Source organism: Bubalus kerabau, chromosome 3, assembly GCF_029407905.1.
Source record: "Bubalus kerabau isolate K-KA32 ecotype Philippines breed swamp buffalo chromosome 3, PCC_UOA_SB_1v2, whole genome shotgun sequence".
Lineage (NCBI taxonomy): Eukaryota > Metazoa > Chordata > Mammalia > Artiodactyla > Bovidae > Bubalus > Bubalus kerabau.
Window position 1 is genome coordinate 81814303 of NC_073626.1, and position 15186 is coordinate 81829488.

At 41.3% G+C, this 15186-nt stretch overlaps 1 protein-coding gene across 2 annotated transcripts in view; it reads left to right on the forward strand.

Annotated features, from left to right (window-relative positions):
- The window catches only part of STK39 (serine/threonine kinase 39), a 320485-nt gene that overhangs the window by 299527 nt on the left and 5772 nt on the right, over positions 1-15186 (forward strand). For both annotated transcript variants that reach the window (XM_055572346.1, XM_055572348.1), the window contains one exon: positions 6452-6516. In XM_055572346.1, coding sequence (XP_055428321.1) covers positions 6452-6516 — 65 coding nt within the window. The remainder of the gene's footprint in view (positions 1-6451; positions 6517-15186) is intronic.

Sequence of the window (15186 nt, forward strand, 5' to 3'; positions counted from 1 at the left end):
CATTATGTGTCAATTACATCTCACTTTTAAAAGAAACATGGCCAGTCTTTATTTTTTTACTATAGTTGATTTACAATGTTTTGTTAATTTCTGCTGTGCAGCAAAGTGATTCAGTTATACATATATATACATTCTTATATTCTTTTCCGTTATGGTTTATTCATAGGGTAGTGAATATAGTTCCCTGTGCTGTACAGTAGGGCCTTGTGGTTTATCCACTGTCTGTATAATAGTTTGCATCTGCTAATCCCAACTCCCAGTCCATCCCTCTGCCACTCTCCCCGCCACCCCTTGGGGATCACAAGTCTGTTCTCTGTGTCTGTGCTTCTGTTTCTGTCTTGTGGATAGGTTCATTTGTGCCATATTTTAGATTTCCACATAAATGATATTATATGGTATTTGTCTTTCTCTCTCTCTGACTTACTTCACTTAGTATGATCATTTCTAAGTCCATCCATGTTGCTGCAAATGGCATTATTTCGTTCTTTTTATGGCTGAGTAGTTTTCCATTGTGGAAAACTACTCAGTAGATAGCCATGTCTATCTACTGCATCTTCTTTATCCATTCCTCCGTTGATGGACATTCAGGTTGCTCCCATGTCTTGGCTGTTGTGAAGCTGCAGTGAACACAGGGGTGGGTATCTTTTTGAATGATGGCTTTTTCTGTGTATATATGCTCAGGACTGGGATAGCTGAGTCATACAGTAATTACAGTTTTACTTTTTTGAGGCACCTCCATACTGTTTTCCATAGTGGCTGCATCAACTTATATGCCCACCAACAGTGTAGGAGAGTTACCTTTTCTCCATACCCTGCCCAGGATTTGTTATTTTGTAGACTTTTTAATGATGGCCATTCTGACTGGTGTGAGGTGGTCTTTCATTGTAGTTTCGATTTGTATATCTTTAATAATTAGCAATGTTGAGCATCTTTCCATGGGCCTGTTGATGGCCAGTCTTTAAAGTCATGGTTGCCTAGGATACTCGGTATTCATTTGGGATGAGCCAAGAGTTAATTGATTTGCTTTGGGAAAATAAACTAGGTTGCTGCTTAGGAGACACAGTTGTAGAACTCCTAAGATATGAATAATTCTTCTGTAAGAGAGTATTAACCCAAGATTTTTAGAATCTTAGAACCCTCTGTTTGGACACTACGTGTCAGGCACTAGGAACATAGCAATGAACAGACAGATAAAGTTCCTGCAGTCACCGGACCTTCTGTTTCTGTGCTTGTGGGGGGTGAGGTGGTGAGTGAAAAGCTGTATCCAGAAATTCATAAATATATAGCAGGTCTGGTGATGATAAATACTATGAAAAAAATTCTAGGTAAAGAAGTAGGGAGTGGGCTGTGTAGGGGTATTAATAGGGTAGCCAGAGACATGTGGGCAGCAACTTGGAAGGGAGAGTCATAGAGAAGCAGGGAATGGCGTGTACAGAGGGTCTTGAGTGGAAGCTGGCTCTGAGCACCTGGGAAGCAGCCCTGAGGCTGCTGTGGTTGGAGCAGGGGCAGCTGGAAATGGAATGATGTGGGATGAGGTCAGACGTGGACTAGGAGGCTTGCTCCTTGTAGAGACTGCTTTTTTACTCTGAGCTGCAAAGCTGGCAGGGGACTTTGAATAGAAAAGTCACATACTCTAATTATATGTTAGAAGGCTCATCTGATTGCTGGGTGGAGGTCAGACCTGAGCGAGTGGGATGGGAGCAGGGAGACAACAGGTTATTGTACAAATCTAGAGAAGATGGTGGAGGTTTTACTTGTGTTCTAGCAAGTCGTGTTTCTCACGACGTGTGAGGTCGTGAGAAATCATCAGTTTCTGTGTAGGTGGATATGTGTCTCATATATATATGAAACATATGAGACATATATATATATGACATGTATGGCTTTTCCAGTAATCATGTACGGATGTGAGAGTTGGACCATAAAGAAGGCTGAGCACTGAGGAATTGAAGCTTTCTAATTATGGTGCTGGAGAAGACTCTTGAGAGTCCCTTGGACAGCAAGGAAATCAAACCAGTCAGTCCTAAAGGAAATCAGTCCTGAATATTCATTGGAAGCACTGATGCTGAAGCTGAAGTTCCAATGCTTTGACCACCTGATGCGAAGAGCTGATTCACTGGAAAAGACCCTGACTCTAGGAAAGATTGAAGGCAAGAGGAGAAGAGGGCGACAGAGGATGAGTTGGTTGAAGGGCATTGCTGACTCAATGGACGTGAGTTTGAGCAAACTCTGGGAGACAGTGAAGGACAGGGAAGGCTAGCATGCTGCAGTTCATGGGGTTGCAAAGAGTTGGACACAACTTACTGACTGAACAACAGGAATGAATGCATGTATGTCCAAGTTAAACCTTTTGCGTAGAAGGCTAAGATTTTATCTGAGTTATCAGTATATAGTGGGGAAATCACTATTAAAAAAAACCACAATTTCAGTACTTGGTGATAGAGATGTAGAGGAGAGTGAGGGTTACAGAACTTTTCCTGGGAAAATTTCAGGGTAGGAAATGGGGGAAAAAAAAAAAAAAAAAAAAAAACTAGGGAGGTAGGTGAGGCTGGACTGTGGAGGGTCTGATGGACCACATTAAAAACTTGAGCTTTACCCCAAAGTTGATGGGAACAGTTCAAAAGTATTACTTAAGGAGGCAACATGTTCCGATTTATGACTTAAATTCTCCAGGTAACTCTGGTGTGAGAAATGGGTCTCTTGAGAAGTTTAGATGGAAGGCAAGGAAACCAGTTAAGATTTGCAGGTGTCCCGGGTAGAGGCAATAAGCTAATGTTTATTACGTACTTGCTACACATCATGCAGCATTCTAAGCACTTTGTTATTAACTTAATCCTAAGAACAACCCTATTAGTAGGCACCATTACCATCCACCTCTTACAGACGCATAACTTCTAGCACAAAGACTCTAAGGAAACTTGCCCAAGTTCATGGGGCCACACAGCTCTAAGGAGGCGGGGATTTGAACGCAGACACCCTGGCTGGAGAATTCAGGCTGTTGCACATTGTGCTACACTGCATCTCCTGAAGATAAGAGCCCAGACATTTAGAGAAAATTATAGGGCAGATCTCTTCCTTTGTCCCGAACTGAGTTATTAATTAGCCACAACTTTGCATTAGTGTTACAGCAGTATCTAAGAAACCCAGCCTCCTAGCCTCTCCTCTTCTCCTTATTTAGAGCTTGAATTCTCTTTTGGCACCCATGTCTCTGCCTTTGTAATCTCATGCCACCTTTCTGTACCCATGCAACCTACAGGGTGTGTCTTTGAGTAAAACATATTATGATGTTATTATCATCTTGTCAGGTAACCCAAGTCTGTGCCTTTGTCTTAGAATTTCTTGCTAGGGGAATACATTAGCCTTGGGGTTCATTTGGTGTGCTTTTCCCCAAAGCTTTTGTTTGAGAATAGCTCCAATTAAGTCACCTCCATTAGAACATCACTACTATATGAGATTAAGGTGAAACACGCTAGCATGTGGGGAGAAAAGTTCACGTTTTGAATAATCACTCAGAATACAAACACAAACTGTAAATACTCGTTATCTGTGACTTTGCTGTCAAAGTGTGCAGAATTTGAGTAGTACAAGGAAATTATGGAGAAGCCAGTGTCTGGGGAATGCCTGACTTAGCTTGCCAGAGAGATATCAACTCCATTATCCCCTGGGACAGTCCTATTTCCTTCTCTGTTAGATTCACGGGAGTATTGAACATTAGCATCCTTCTCCCATGTAGTTAATGTTATTATTACAGCTTTATAAAGGACAATACTTAGGCCAGATGTTATCCAAGAGAGCAGACAGGAACTTCTAGCCCTGATAGAGATTCAACCCTGAAGTGTGATGCAGGGACACAAGAATAGGAAACAAACAAACAAAAAAATAGACTGTTCACAAAAAGGTGTCATGTACCCTAGTGTAGGCAAGAAGGCCTCAGTGAGTATCACCTGTGTCTTGTGTGGTCAAGACACAGAGAAAGCACCAAGACCAAAGACAGTGGGCTGGGGAGGAGGGATGGGACAAGTTCAAGGAGTAACACCGAGTCTGCCTCAGAAACTAGGCGCGTGAGTCTTTCTTGGGAAAGCTGAGAGGGATCCGAAATGAGTTGACGGTCACTGAGTTCAGGAACCTCCCCACCGCCCCGCCTTTTTTTGTTTTTGGAAACTAGAGTATCTTAAAACATGAAGTTTCAGCACATACTTGAGGAAGTCTAAAGTAACACCCAGCCCTTCCTTCTCAGCTCACGTTCCAGGTAAGGAGCATTTTTTTATTTTAGAACTCCAGGTGCAGTCAGGAGAAGGGAGAAAACAGTGACACCCATCTTTTTAATGAGCATTGCTACTAGAAGAGAAATTAGCATCACCCTGAATTTTATGTGATGTCAGTTAAATGAAGTTATTTTGTAGCACTTTACAACAAATTAGAATCAACTAAATTGAAAATAAGCCTAGCAGCTGGGATAAGTAATCAGGTAAGTGGCCAGTTTTGCTATTTTTGCTTTGAGCAGAAGACAGAATTTGAATTTCTAATGTCCTTCGAGGTGCAGGGTTCACAACTGGGGATGTGGTTTCTGGGATGATTGTTTAAGATGCCAGCAGCTCAGTGTTGCCCTCCAGGATATAGCCTGCTTCTAGCCACGTTCCTTGGAAACTGGCCCTAGCGCAGATGTGTGTCCACCAGAGAGAGGGTTGTGAATTAGTGTAGGACGCAGCTCTGCTTTTGGCGGAACGTTAGAGAGCAGACTGGAAATAGATGACCCAGAACAAGGCAGTAAATCATCTACATTAATGGAGAGACTCTAATGAAAGGACTGAAATTCATGTGGAGACTCTATGGCCACTCATGAAATCAGCTCAGATCCAAAGAACTATTAGAACACTTTTATGCTTTAAGAAGAGGGTGACTCTGTTCAGTTGCTGCAATCTGCATATAGTCAGAACGCCCTGACATCATCAGTACTGCCTTTAGTGGGCAGAATTTTACAGCAGAGCTTTGCACTCCATGAGCCGGTATTTCTTGTTGATTAGCAGATGATTTTTGTATCTGAGATAAGTTTGGGAAACTGTAGAGGAAGCCAAAAGAAGTTGGAGGTTGGTGGCTCAGGATCTCGATGTGATGTGTGTGTGATTGCTTGTGTGGGCAAAAACACGGGAGAGAAAAAGATGAATGGAGGTGAGGGGTGTTAGCACAAATAAAACTTTGTCAGTTACTTAGATTGGGAGTATTAAGAGGTCAAGATGAAGATAAAACAGTGTTTGCAATTATGGTTTATGAAGAGAAACAGGCCGTAATGAAGATTTAATTTTCATTTTTTTTCCTCTGCAGCAGATGGATTAAATGAAACTATTTTGTCAAAAATCCATGTATCTAAGTTGTTTTCAGCCTACCTTAGAGAAAAATAAAATTTGCACAGATTATTTTCTACTTAGAAACTTTATACTTGAAACATTTTTCTCAAAATATTTGTATGTTTATTATTTTTCTCTTAAATTTTTTCTTCAAGTATTCAGATAACTTTTTAGATGGCTGATTATTGAAGCAGCAGGGGATTTTCCTCTTGGAAAATAAAAATGATGGACAGGACTTTCTCTCTTAATTTCTTCAATACCAACTTCTCTTTCTTTGACCAACAGCACATACTTGACATGCAGTGCTTTATACTTTGGGTTTGGAGGTAGAAGGAGCAAGGTGTTAAATTTCTGTCAGCATCATCTCATGAGAATCCTGTTCATAAACAGGACCCTATGCAGGGAAGACTGACTTCTCTATGAAGCATCATGGCACCACAGAGAGCAGGACAGATCTCTGATGAATCTGGCTATTACTAAAAACGTATCTGCACTGCTGAGCTCCAAATGGACACCCTTAGTGCTTGACCCTGTGCACCCAGCTCAGGTGTTGCTCAGGGTGGTATCACTGCTTTGACAGATCGCCATGCTCTGAAAGCACTAAGACACATGCCTGAGTTGTGGAGGGTGTCCACTGTATTTTATTACTTTGAGAAAAATGGGTGCAGAGAACTGAGTGAATTTATAGGGACAGGAGTTCAAAATGCTGACCTATTATTTCCAGAGAAAGCAGTTTCCTCTTTGTTTTGAACTGCCCTGTCCTGGCTAATACATCTCTTATTAATGAGTGTTGAGAAAGTCCAGATAGTGGAAACACTGGGGGCTACTATCATTTTCTACTTTCCACTAGAAAGTAATTTCTCTTTTATTGTAGAAAATGTGGGACCAGTGTATACTGATTAATTGATGCACTGAAGATGCAGGTTGTGGTAGAAAATGTCTTTATGAGAGCCATTTGGTCATTTATATGGACTTTGTAATGTCTGTGAAAGAAATTATTTTGCAGGTTATTGCATCATTAGTCAAATTTTCTGAAGCACTGATGTGAAAATCCAGTGTTATTGGAAATAATCTGTACACTTTTTCTCTGTGTTTATATTTTACAGTGGCTGCTAATTTACAGAAGATTGTAGATGATCCCAAAGCTTTAAAAACATTGACATTTAAGTTGGTAAGTGGAAAGTTATGGAATGAAGGTAAAAAGATTTCGCCATGCTGTGCCAACAAGTAATAGTAATATCATTTAATAACCTGTTCCGTAATTCTGTTGTTGGTTTGGGGGGATAGGGAAGTGGGAATCCATTTTTGCATTTGTTATTTGGCTGGTCAACATGAGAATTTTTTTTTTAATTAGAATATAATTGATTTAGAAGGGTGTGTTAGTTTCAGATATACAGAAAAGTGAATTGGGAAACAACAAAGTGAATCAGTTATACATATATCTACTTCTTTTTTTCAGATTCTTTTCCTGTATATGTCTGTACAGGGTATTGAGTAGAGTTCCCTGTGCTATACAGTAGGTCCTTACTAGTTATATATTTTATGTAGTACTCTTGCCTGGAAAATCCCATGGATGGAGGAGCCTGGTAGGCTGTAGTCCATGGGGTCGCTAAGAGTCGGACACGACTGAGCGACTTCCCTTTCACTTTTCACTTTCATGCATTAGAAAAGGAAATGGCAACCCACTCAGTGTTCTTGCCTGGAGAATCCTAGGGACGGGGGAGCCTGATGGGCTTCCATCTATGGGGTCGCACAGAGTTGGACACGACTGAAGCGACTTAGCAGCAGCAGCAGCAGCAGCAGTGTGTATATGGCAGTTTCAATCTCCCAATTTATCCGTCACCTTCCCTTTCCCCACTGATAACCATAAGCTTGTTTTCTACATCTGTGACTCTATTTGTTTTGTAAATAAGTTCATTTGTACCATTTTTTTAGGTTCCACATATACATGGTATCATATGATATTTGTCTTTCTCTGACTTACTGTAACTCATTATGACAATCTCTACATCCATCCACATTGCTGCAGATGGCATTATTTTGTTCTTTTTTATGACTTGGGAATACTTTCTAATCATGACTGGAAATTTCCTCATCCACACTTATGTGTGGTTTGCTCTTTTACCATCACATCTTTAAGAGTAGCCATTTGAGAAGTCTTGAAGTCTGTACCCTTTTGCTTCCAGTTTGTACGGCAACTTGACCAGAAAGACAAATTAATCTGAGTTTGAAGCAACACTCTTAACAAACCTTTTCTGAAGCAAAAGCCAAGTGGTCCTAACTTTTAAAAATGGAGGCCGATTGTTGTAGAAATGGTTTAAGTAATTGGAAGCGATTGTAGAACTGCCCTCTGAAAGCTAATGAACAAAGACATGACGTTTTAACTCCACATTTCAAATCACAGTAACAGATTCTCATGGAGAGGAAATATTCCAACAGTTTTTCTGCACTGGTAGATTTTAAGTTTATAAACTAGGGTGGCCACAGAGATACAGATATGGAGCATTCTGGGGTCCTTGTGAAACTTAGAGCCTGTGATCCTGGCTAGAAATGGAGAGAAGTCCAACTAGTCAAAAGTGATGCTTTTCTGGAAAGTTTTTGCAGACGGTATAGTAAATGACAAATTTTTTAAATTATAAATTAATCTTAGCAAGGGCTAGCCAGAGTGCTAAGTAATTTAAGATCTAGATGACCAACACTTTGCTGTGCACAACATATTAATGGTCTTTTTTATTTCTGGTGAAAATTTAATGGAAAATGTGCATGGCCAAAAAATGCTAAATGATTCGTTACAGTAAATGTTAGCCTAGTGCTAATTAACTTTCTGGACCTTGCTCCTCATCTAATTTCAGATGGCCAGGCTGGGTGATAAAAGAAAAACACAAAGATTTTCACAGAAAGAATTCAGCTGAAGAAATCAATTTTGTTTTGATAGTAAAAGAACATTTTAGTCAGACAAAGAGTGAGAAATTAACAAATTAGAAACTTTATCTTCTAGCTTAGGACTCTTCTTTTCACTTCTATTATGTTTCTAATTCACCTGCATCTTGTAAACATATTTCATTTATATGAGGATATATGGACGAGAAAAATGGCACCCCGTGTCTGCATTTCAAGTCAGAATTAACGTTTATTTATTTTTTATTCTGCAAAAAAAGAAGTTACAGCATATAATACCTCCAGGACATTTTCCAAACTTTGAACATGTAAACCTAGGGACAAGAAATTAAAACTTTTATGCTGGCTTATTCCCATTGTCTCTAAATTCACTTACCTATAAAATAGGAGTGGCTACCCCAGCCCTTTCACAGTACTGAAAGTGAAAGTGAAGTCACACGTTCGTGTCTGACTCTCTGTGACCCCATGAACCGCAGCACGTGAGGCCTCCCTGTCCATCACCAACTTCCGGAGTTTACTCAAACTCATGTCCATTGAGTCAGTGATGCCATCCAACCATCTCATCCTCTGTTGTCCCCTTCTCTTCCTGCCCTCAATCTTTGCCAACATCAGGGTCTTTTCAAATGAGTCAGCTCTTCACATCAGGTGGCCAAAGTATTGGAGTTTCAGCTTCAACATCAGTCCTTCCAGTGAACACCCAGGACTGATCTCCTTTAGGATGGACTGGTTGGATCTCCTTGCAGTTCAAGGGACTCTCAAGAGTCTTCTCCAACACCACAGTTCAAAAGCATCAATTCTTTGGCACTCAGCTTTCTTCACAGTCCAACTCGCACATCCATACATGACCACTGGAAAAACCATAGCCTTGACTAGATGGACCTTTGTTGACAAAGTAATGTCTCTGCTTTTTAATATGCTGTCTAGGTTGGTCATAACTTTCCTTCCAAGGATTAAGTGTCTTTTAATTTCATGGCTGCAATCACCATCTGCAGTGATTTTGGAGCCCAGAAAGATAAAGTCAGCCACTGTTTCCCCATCTATTTGCCATGAATCCTTAATTCCAGAATGCCCACAGATACTTGACTGGCTCTCCACTGTCCTTTTCTGAAACTCAAACAATGTGGCTAAGGAAGTACACCCCAATCAAACCTCCTTTAGATCCTGCTCTGCCTTTCTTTACCCCACCCCCCATTCATTCATTTTTTTCTCTAGTCCTGTTCCTATTTTCCTCCACTGACCCTTTGAATGTACTTTTCAATCTTACTAAAATTTCCTTGTCTCCCAACTTTACCCAGCCTGGTCTCTGACTCACCAACACCTAGGCACGTTCCAGTTTTATGCTTTAATTTCACTTATCCAGCAAGCTCTTTTGGACATCCAATTCTGGTCTTGGTTCTCCTCCAGTATTCTCTCTCTGGAAGGTTATATTATAGTGAAACTTTTAGGTTGGTGTATTTCTCTCCCTCAGTTCTAGTCTTGTTACAGGTCACGCAGGCAGGATTTCTCGGCTCCTGTCTCATCATAGCAAGGGTTTGAAACAACAGACTGGTTACAGCTCAAGCTCTTTTATTAAATAGGCTGAAGATGGGCAGCCCTGAAGGAGTGGCAGTGATGCCTCTTGACCTCCCTTTTTATACTCCCTGTCTCCTCCTCTTGGTTCATGCCCTGTGCAAAATGCAAATAGGTACACTCAAGGACAATCAGGGAATGGGACCTGTCTGGGCACATGCAAAACAGTCATTTTACACATCTAGATGGGTGTGGACTGAGAGTTTTGATTGACAGTTGCAAGTTGCACAACAGGCTCTATTACTTATGTCTTTCCCATAATTCAGTCTGTTATAATCAAATGTATGTATATATAGAATGTTTATGAATCCTTAACAGACTGCTAGCTGCCTAAGGTTGCTTGACACAGCTGAGCATGTGTGCATGTGCTGGAGTTGGAGAAGCCTCTGTGGTTAGTTTGTATCCACTGTGTGCCTAGGGCCTACTTGCAGGAGTTAGAAAAATCTCCTGAGGTTCTTTTTGTAGCATATCTGTGAGCTCTCCTGGGCGTTTCTGGAGTAGGGTTTAGAAATCAGCTTGCATCCTTTTTGGCTAGGTCACCTTCATCCCTCATCCCTTAACTTCCTACCTAACAAAATTGTGTAGAATCTTACTTGTGTCTCTAATGTACATCTAGAGGCTCTTCTGTCTTGGATCTCCTGGACATGGAACAACAGACTGGTTCCAAATAGGAAAAGGAGTACATCAAGGCTGTATATTGTCACCCTGCTTATTTAACTTATATGCAGAGTACATCATGAGAAATGCTGGGCTGGAGGAAGCACAAGCTGGAATCAAGATTGCTGGGAGAAATATCAATAACCTCAGATATGCAGATGACACCACCCTTATGGCAGAAAGTGAAGAAGAACTAAAGAGCCTCTTGATGAAAGTGAAAGAGGAGAGTGAAGAAGTTGGCTTAAAGCTCAACATTCAGAAAACGAAGATCATAGCATCTGGTCCCATCACTTCATGGCAAATAGATGGGGAAACAGTGGCTGACTTTATTTTGGGGGGCTCCAAAATCACTGCAGATGGTGATTGCAGCCATGAAATTAAAAGACACTTAATCCTTGGAAGGAAAGTTATGACCAACCTAGACAGCATATTCAAAAGCAGAGACATTACTTTGTCAACAAAGGTACGTCTAGTCAAGGCTATGGTTTTTCCAGTAGTCATGTATGGATGTGAGAGTTGGACTATAAAGAATGCTGAGCACTGAAGAATTGATGCTTTTGAACTGTGGTGTTGGAGAAGACTCTTGAGAGTCCCTTGAACTGCAAGGAGATCCAACCAGTCCATCCTAAAGGAGATCAGTCCTGAGTGTTCATTGGAAGGACTGATGTTGAAGCTGAAACTCCAATATTTTGGCCACCTCATACAAAGAGCTGACTCATTTGAAAAGACCCTGATGTTGGGAAAGATTGAAGGCAGGAGGAAAAGGGGACGACAGAGGATGAGATTTTTAGGTGGCATCACTGACTCAATGGACATGAGTTTGGGTAAACTGCAGGAATTGGTGATGGACAGGGAGACCTGGCGTGCTGCGGTCCATGGGGTTGCAGAGTCGGACACGACTGAGCAACTGAACTCAACTGATCATAATTAAAATACATCAGAATAACAAAAGCCTCATTTTAAAAACTTGAGCCATCATTCTTTTCTTTACCTTTGTTTTGATCCCTGAAAACTAAGATTGTGACCTCAGCTTCATGCCCTCTTTTTACATCTCTGTCAGAATCCCTTGGCCTTGCCTGCAGAAATAACAGGAATCACTGCTGTTTCATGTGCATCCACTGTTTGCAGAACAGAGCATGAAGTATTTTACATCATCTCAGTTAATTTAGTCCTCATGATCCCCCAAGATGGTGATGTCATTGGGTCCATCCCATGTTTGGGGAATCAGAGGCTCTGCGAGGTTAACTTGCCCAAGATCGTATGGTGCAAAAGCTGGGAGTTCAACTCTGGTCTAGCATCATGGCCCCACGCTCAACAACTGTTCAGTCTTACAGTCAGGACCCTGCACGCTTATGGTATTATAGTTTTCTGGTTCTTTGCGGAGTCACCTTTTGGAGGCCTGGACACACACTGGTTGGGACCGGATCTCTTTGTACCTTAAGCAGAGTAGTACTGGCCTGTCTGGTGCAGGAGACCTGCAGGAGAAGCGTGCAGGTTTTCCTTCTCCCTTATGGCTTGAGAAGGCGGTAATGTGCAGCATTCCCAGTGAATGAAAAGTGATGGTTTTTCCTCAAAAGATAAAGATGTTAAATAAAGCCAAACTCAGGAATGACCTTCTATTTCTGTCATTTAACTTTCCATCCAGCTCTAGTTAGTTAAAGCCTGAAAAGGTTTTCTTTGTGGTTGTCAGTTGCCAGCCAGTTTGAGACCCACTTGACACAGCTCGTTTGAACTGCTTCTTGGCTTAATCGTCTGTGGGACACTTAACATCCCGGTAAAACCACAGAGATCCAGTCTGGTTATTTAGATCAAAGTGTTTTGGAAGCATTTTTCCTCCTAAGCTGCAACTGCTCATAGTCCTCTCAACTGTTTATCATTTTAATCTCAGCGCTTTCTTTGCTTTCTAAAGGAGAATGTCAGGGGCCTGAAAATTATGTAATTATTAATACAGTGGTTCTTCAACTGGCTACACAGTGGTTTCACTCAAGGGATGGTGAGGACACTTTAGAAGATTACTCATGCGTGGGTCCTATTCCAAATAGCCTAAGTCTTCTTCCTGCAGCCTGGGCTTTGGGAACTTTGAAAGCACCCTCTGGTGGTCCCAGTGTTTAGCCAAGGCTGGAAAGCATGTTATATGTGGACAACTCATTCTCCAGTCTCTTTCCTCTTAACTCCCACCACTATTAAGAAATATTTGGCTCAAGCTTAAAAAGGTGTCTCTTGTATATCTGTGTATATATTTTAACTTAAAAAAAAATGGCCTTGAGGGGCAAGAATAGTGTTATTTGAAGAAATACATTTACTTTTTTTCCTCCACCCAATGAGATCTCTAGCTTCATTCGACAGGAAAGATAATAAGTGAAGTACGATTTCCATTGTTGGCACTGCTGGGAACAGGGAGATCAGAAACCTTTTCACTTTCAACAAAGCAGTTCAGGCATAGAGGGCATTTCAGCTCAAGTAGTACGTGCTTTGGGTTTGACATTATCAGCATGGTTTTATTGTTGTAAGCCTTGAGGCTAGTTTTCATAAATGTTTTTTAAGTCATTTTTTAATTTGTTACCTTGCAGTTTTGTAAAGTAGGTAAGTCTTGCTGCTTTCAATGTAGAATTTTTGAAACTGCGTTAGTGACAATACAAAATATTTAATTTGCCCTTGAAGATAGAACTGGAGAAAGAAATAGCAACCCATTGTTGCCCAAAGAATCCCATGGACAGAGGAGCCCGGCAGGCTGCAGTCCATGGGGTCACAAGAGTAGGATATGACTTAATGACTAAAGAGAGACAGAGAGAGAGAAGATAGAACACAAATTGTAAGTACAGCTGACCCTTGAACAACATAGGTTTGAACTGCATGATCCAATTAGACATGAATTTTTTTCAATAAACAGTAATAACAATCTGTGGTTAGTTCAACTTGCAGATATAGAGGCATCATATTTAAGGAGCGACAAATGTAAGTTATATGTGGGTTTCTGACTGCTTGGAGGGCTGGCACCTCCAACCCCTCCATTGTTCAAGGGTCAACTATACATGTAATTAACACCCAACTGGTACACACATGAGCAGTATGAACTTAGTTTCTAAAGTTTACTAAGTGCATTGCAGATAGCAATTTTTTATTGAAGTCTAGTTGATTTACAGTGTGTTAATTTCTTCTATACAGAAAAGTTATACTTTAATGTTCTTTTTCATTGTGGTTTATCAAAGGATACTGAATATAGTTTTCTGAGCTATACAGTAGGAATAAGTATATTTGTTGTTTGTTCCTTCTATATATAGCAGCTTACATCTGCTAAATCTGCTCACCCCAGCCTCCAACCCTCCCCCAACTCATTGTCCCTTGGCAACCATCAGTCTGTTCTCTCTATGCCTGATTCTGTTTCTGTATCCAAGATATGTTCGTTGGTGTCATATTTTAGATTTCACATATAAGTGTTATGGTATGGTGTTTGTCTTTCTGACTTCGCTTAGTATGATCATCTCTAGGTCCACTCATGTTGCTGCAAATGGCATTCAGTTCAGTTGTGTCTGACTCTTTGCGACCCCATGAATCGCAGCACGCCAGGCCTCCCTGTCCAACACCATCTCCCGGAGTTCACTCAAACTCATGTCCATAGTTCATTCTGTTTTCTGGCTCAGTAGTATTCCATCGTGTATATGCGCCACATCTTCTTTACCCATTCATCTGTCAGTGGACATTCAGGCTGTTTCCATGTGCTGGCGATTGTGAATAGCGCTGCTCTGAACCTAGGGGTGCAGGTATCTTTTTGGATTAGAGTTTTGTGTGGATTTGTACCCAGAAGTGGGATTGCTGGGTCACATGGTAGTTCTATTTTTAGTGTTCTGAGGGCCTCCGTACTATTTTCCATGGTTGCTTTGACAACAGCATAGGAGAGTTCCGTTTTCTCCACACTCTGTCTAGCATTTGTTACTTGTAGGCTTTTGAATGATGGACATTCTGACTGGTGTGAGCTGGTACATTTCTCTAATAATTAGTGATGTTGAACAGATAGCAGTTTTATATGCATTTTGGTAATTAATGGCCAAAGAGCCTGATTTATCAAGGCTGACTGATTAAGGTGATATTTCCCAAAGTACACGTAAAGCCAGGACTCAAATGATATAAAAAGTAGCTGAGAGTATTAACTTACTCCTCCTGCTGAAAGTGTCAGTTCAAGAAGGTCCATGTAGCAGCTCTGTCTCCTATTCCGTCTGAAACAATGGTTCTGCAAAGTGTGGTCTTCAGAGAGATAGTGGCAGCTTCACCTGGAACCTTTATAAAAATGTGAATTCTGGGGTTCCATCCCAGGCCTGAGGAATCAGAATCTGGAGGGAATCAGGCATAGGAACCTGTGTTAACACACCCTCGGGTGATTCTGATGCTAAAGTTTGGGAACCATGGCTCTAAAGGAAAGGGGACGCTAGGGTAGAACAGAGGTTCTCAAACTCCACTGACTCACCTGGGGAGCTCAGAAAATCCCAGTGCCTAGGCCACACCCCAGACCAATTCAGTCACAGCTTCTGGAGTGGACATGGGCACGGGTATGTTTTCAAACTCTCCTGGTGGTTCCAAAGTGCACCCAGGCTGGCAGTGCAGGGAATTCTTAGGATTGATGTTGGACAGCCACATCTTAAGCTCCTCCACACGATGAAGGCCACACCTGCTGGTCTGGTGGGCACGTTCAGGAACCAGAGTTCAGACGCTTGAGTGGCAT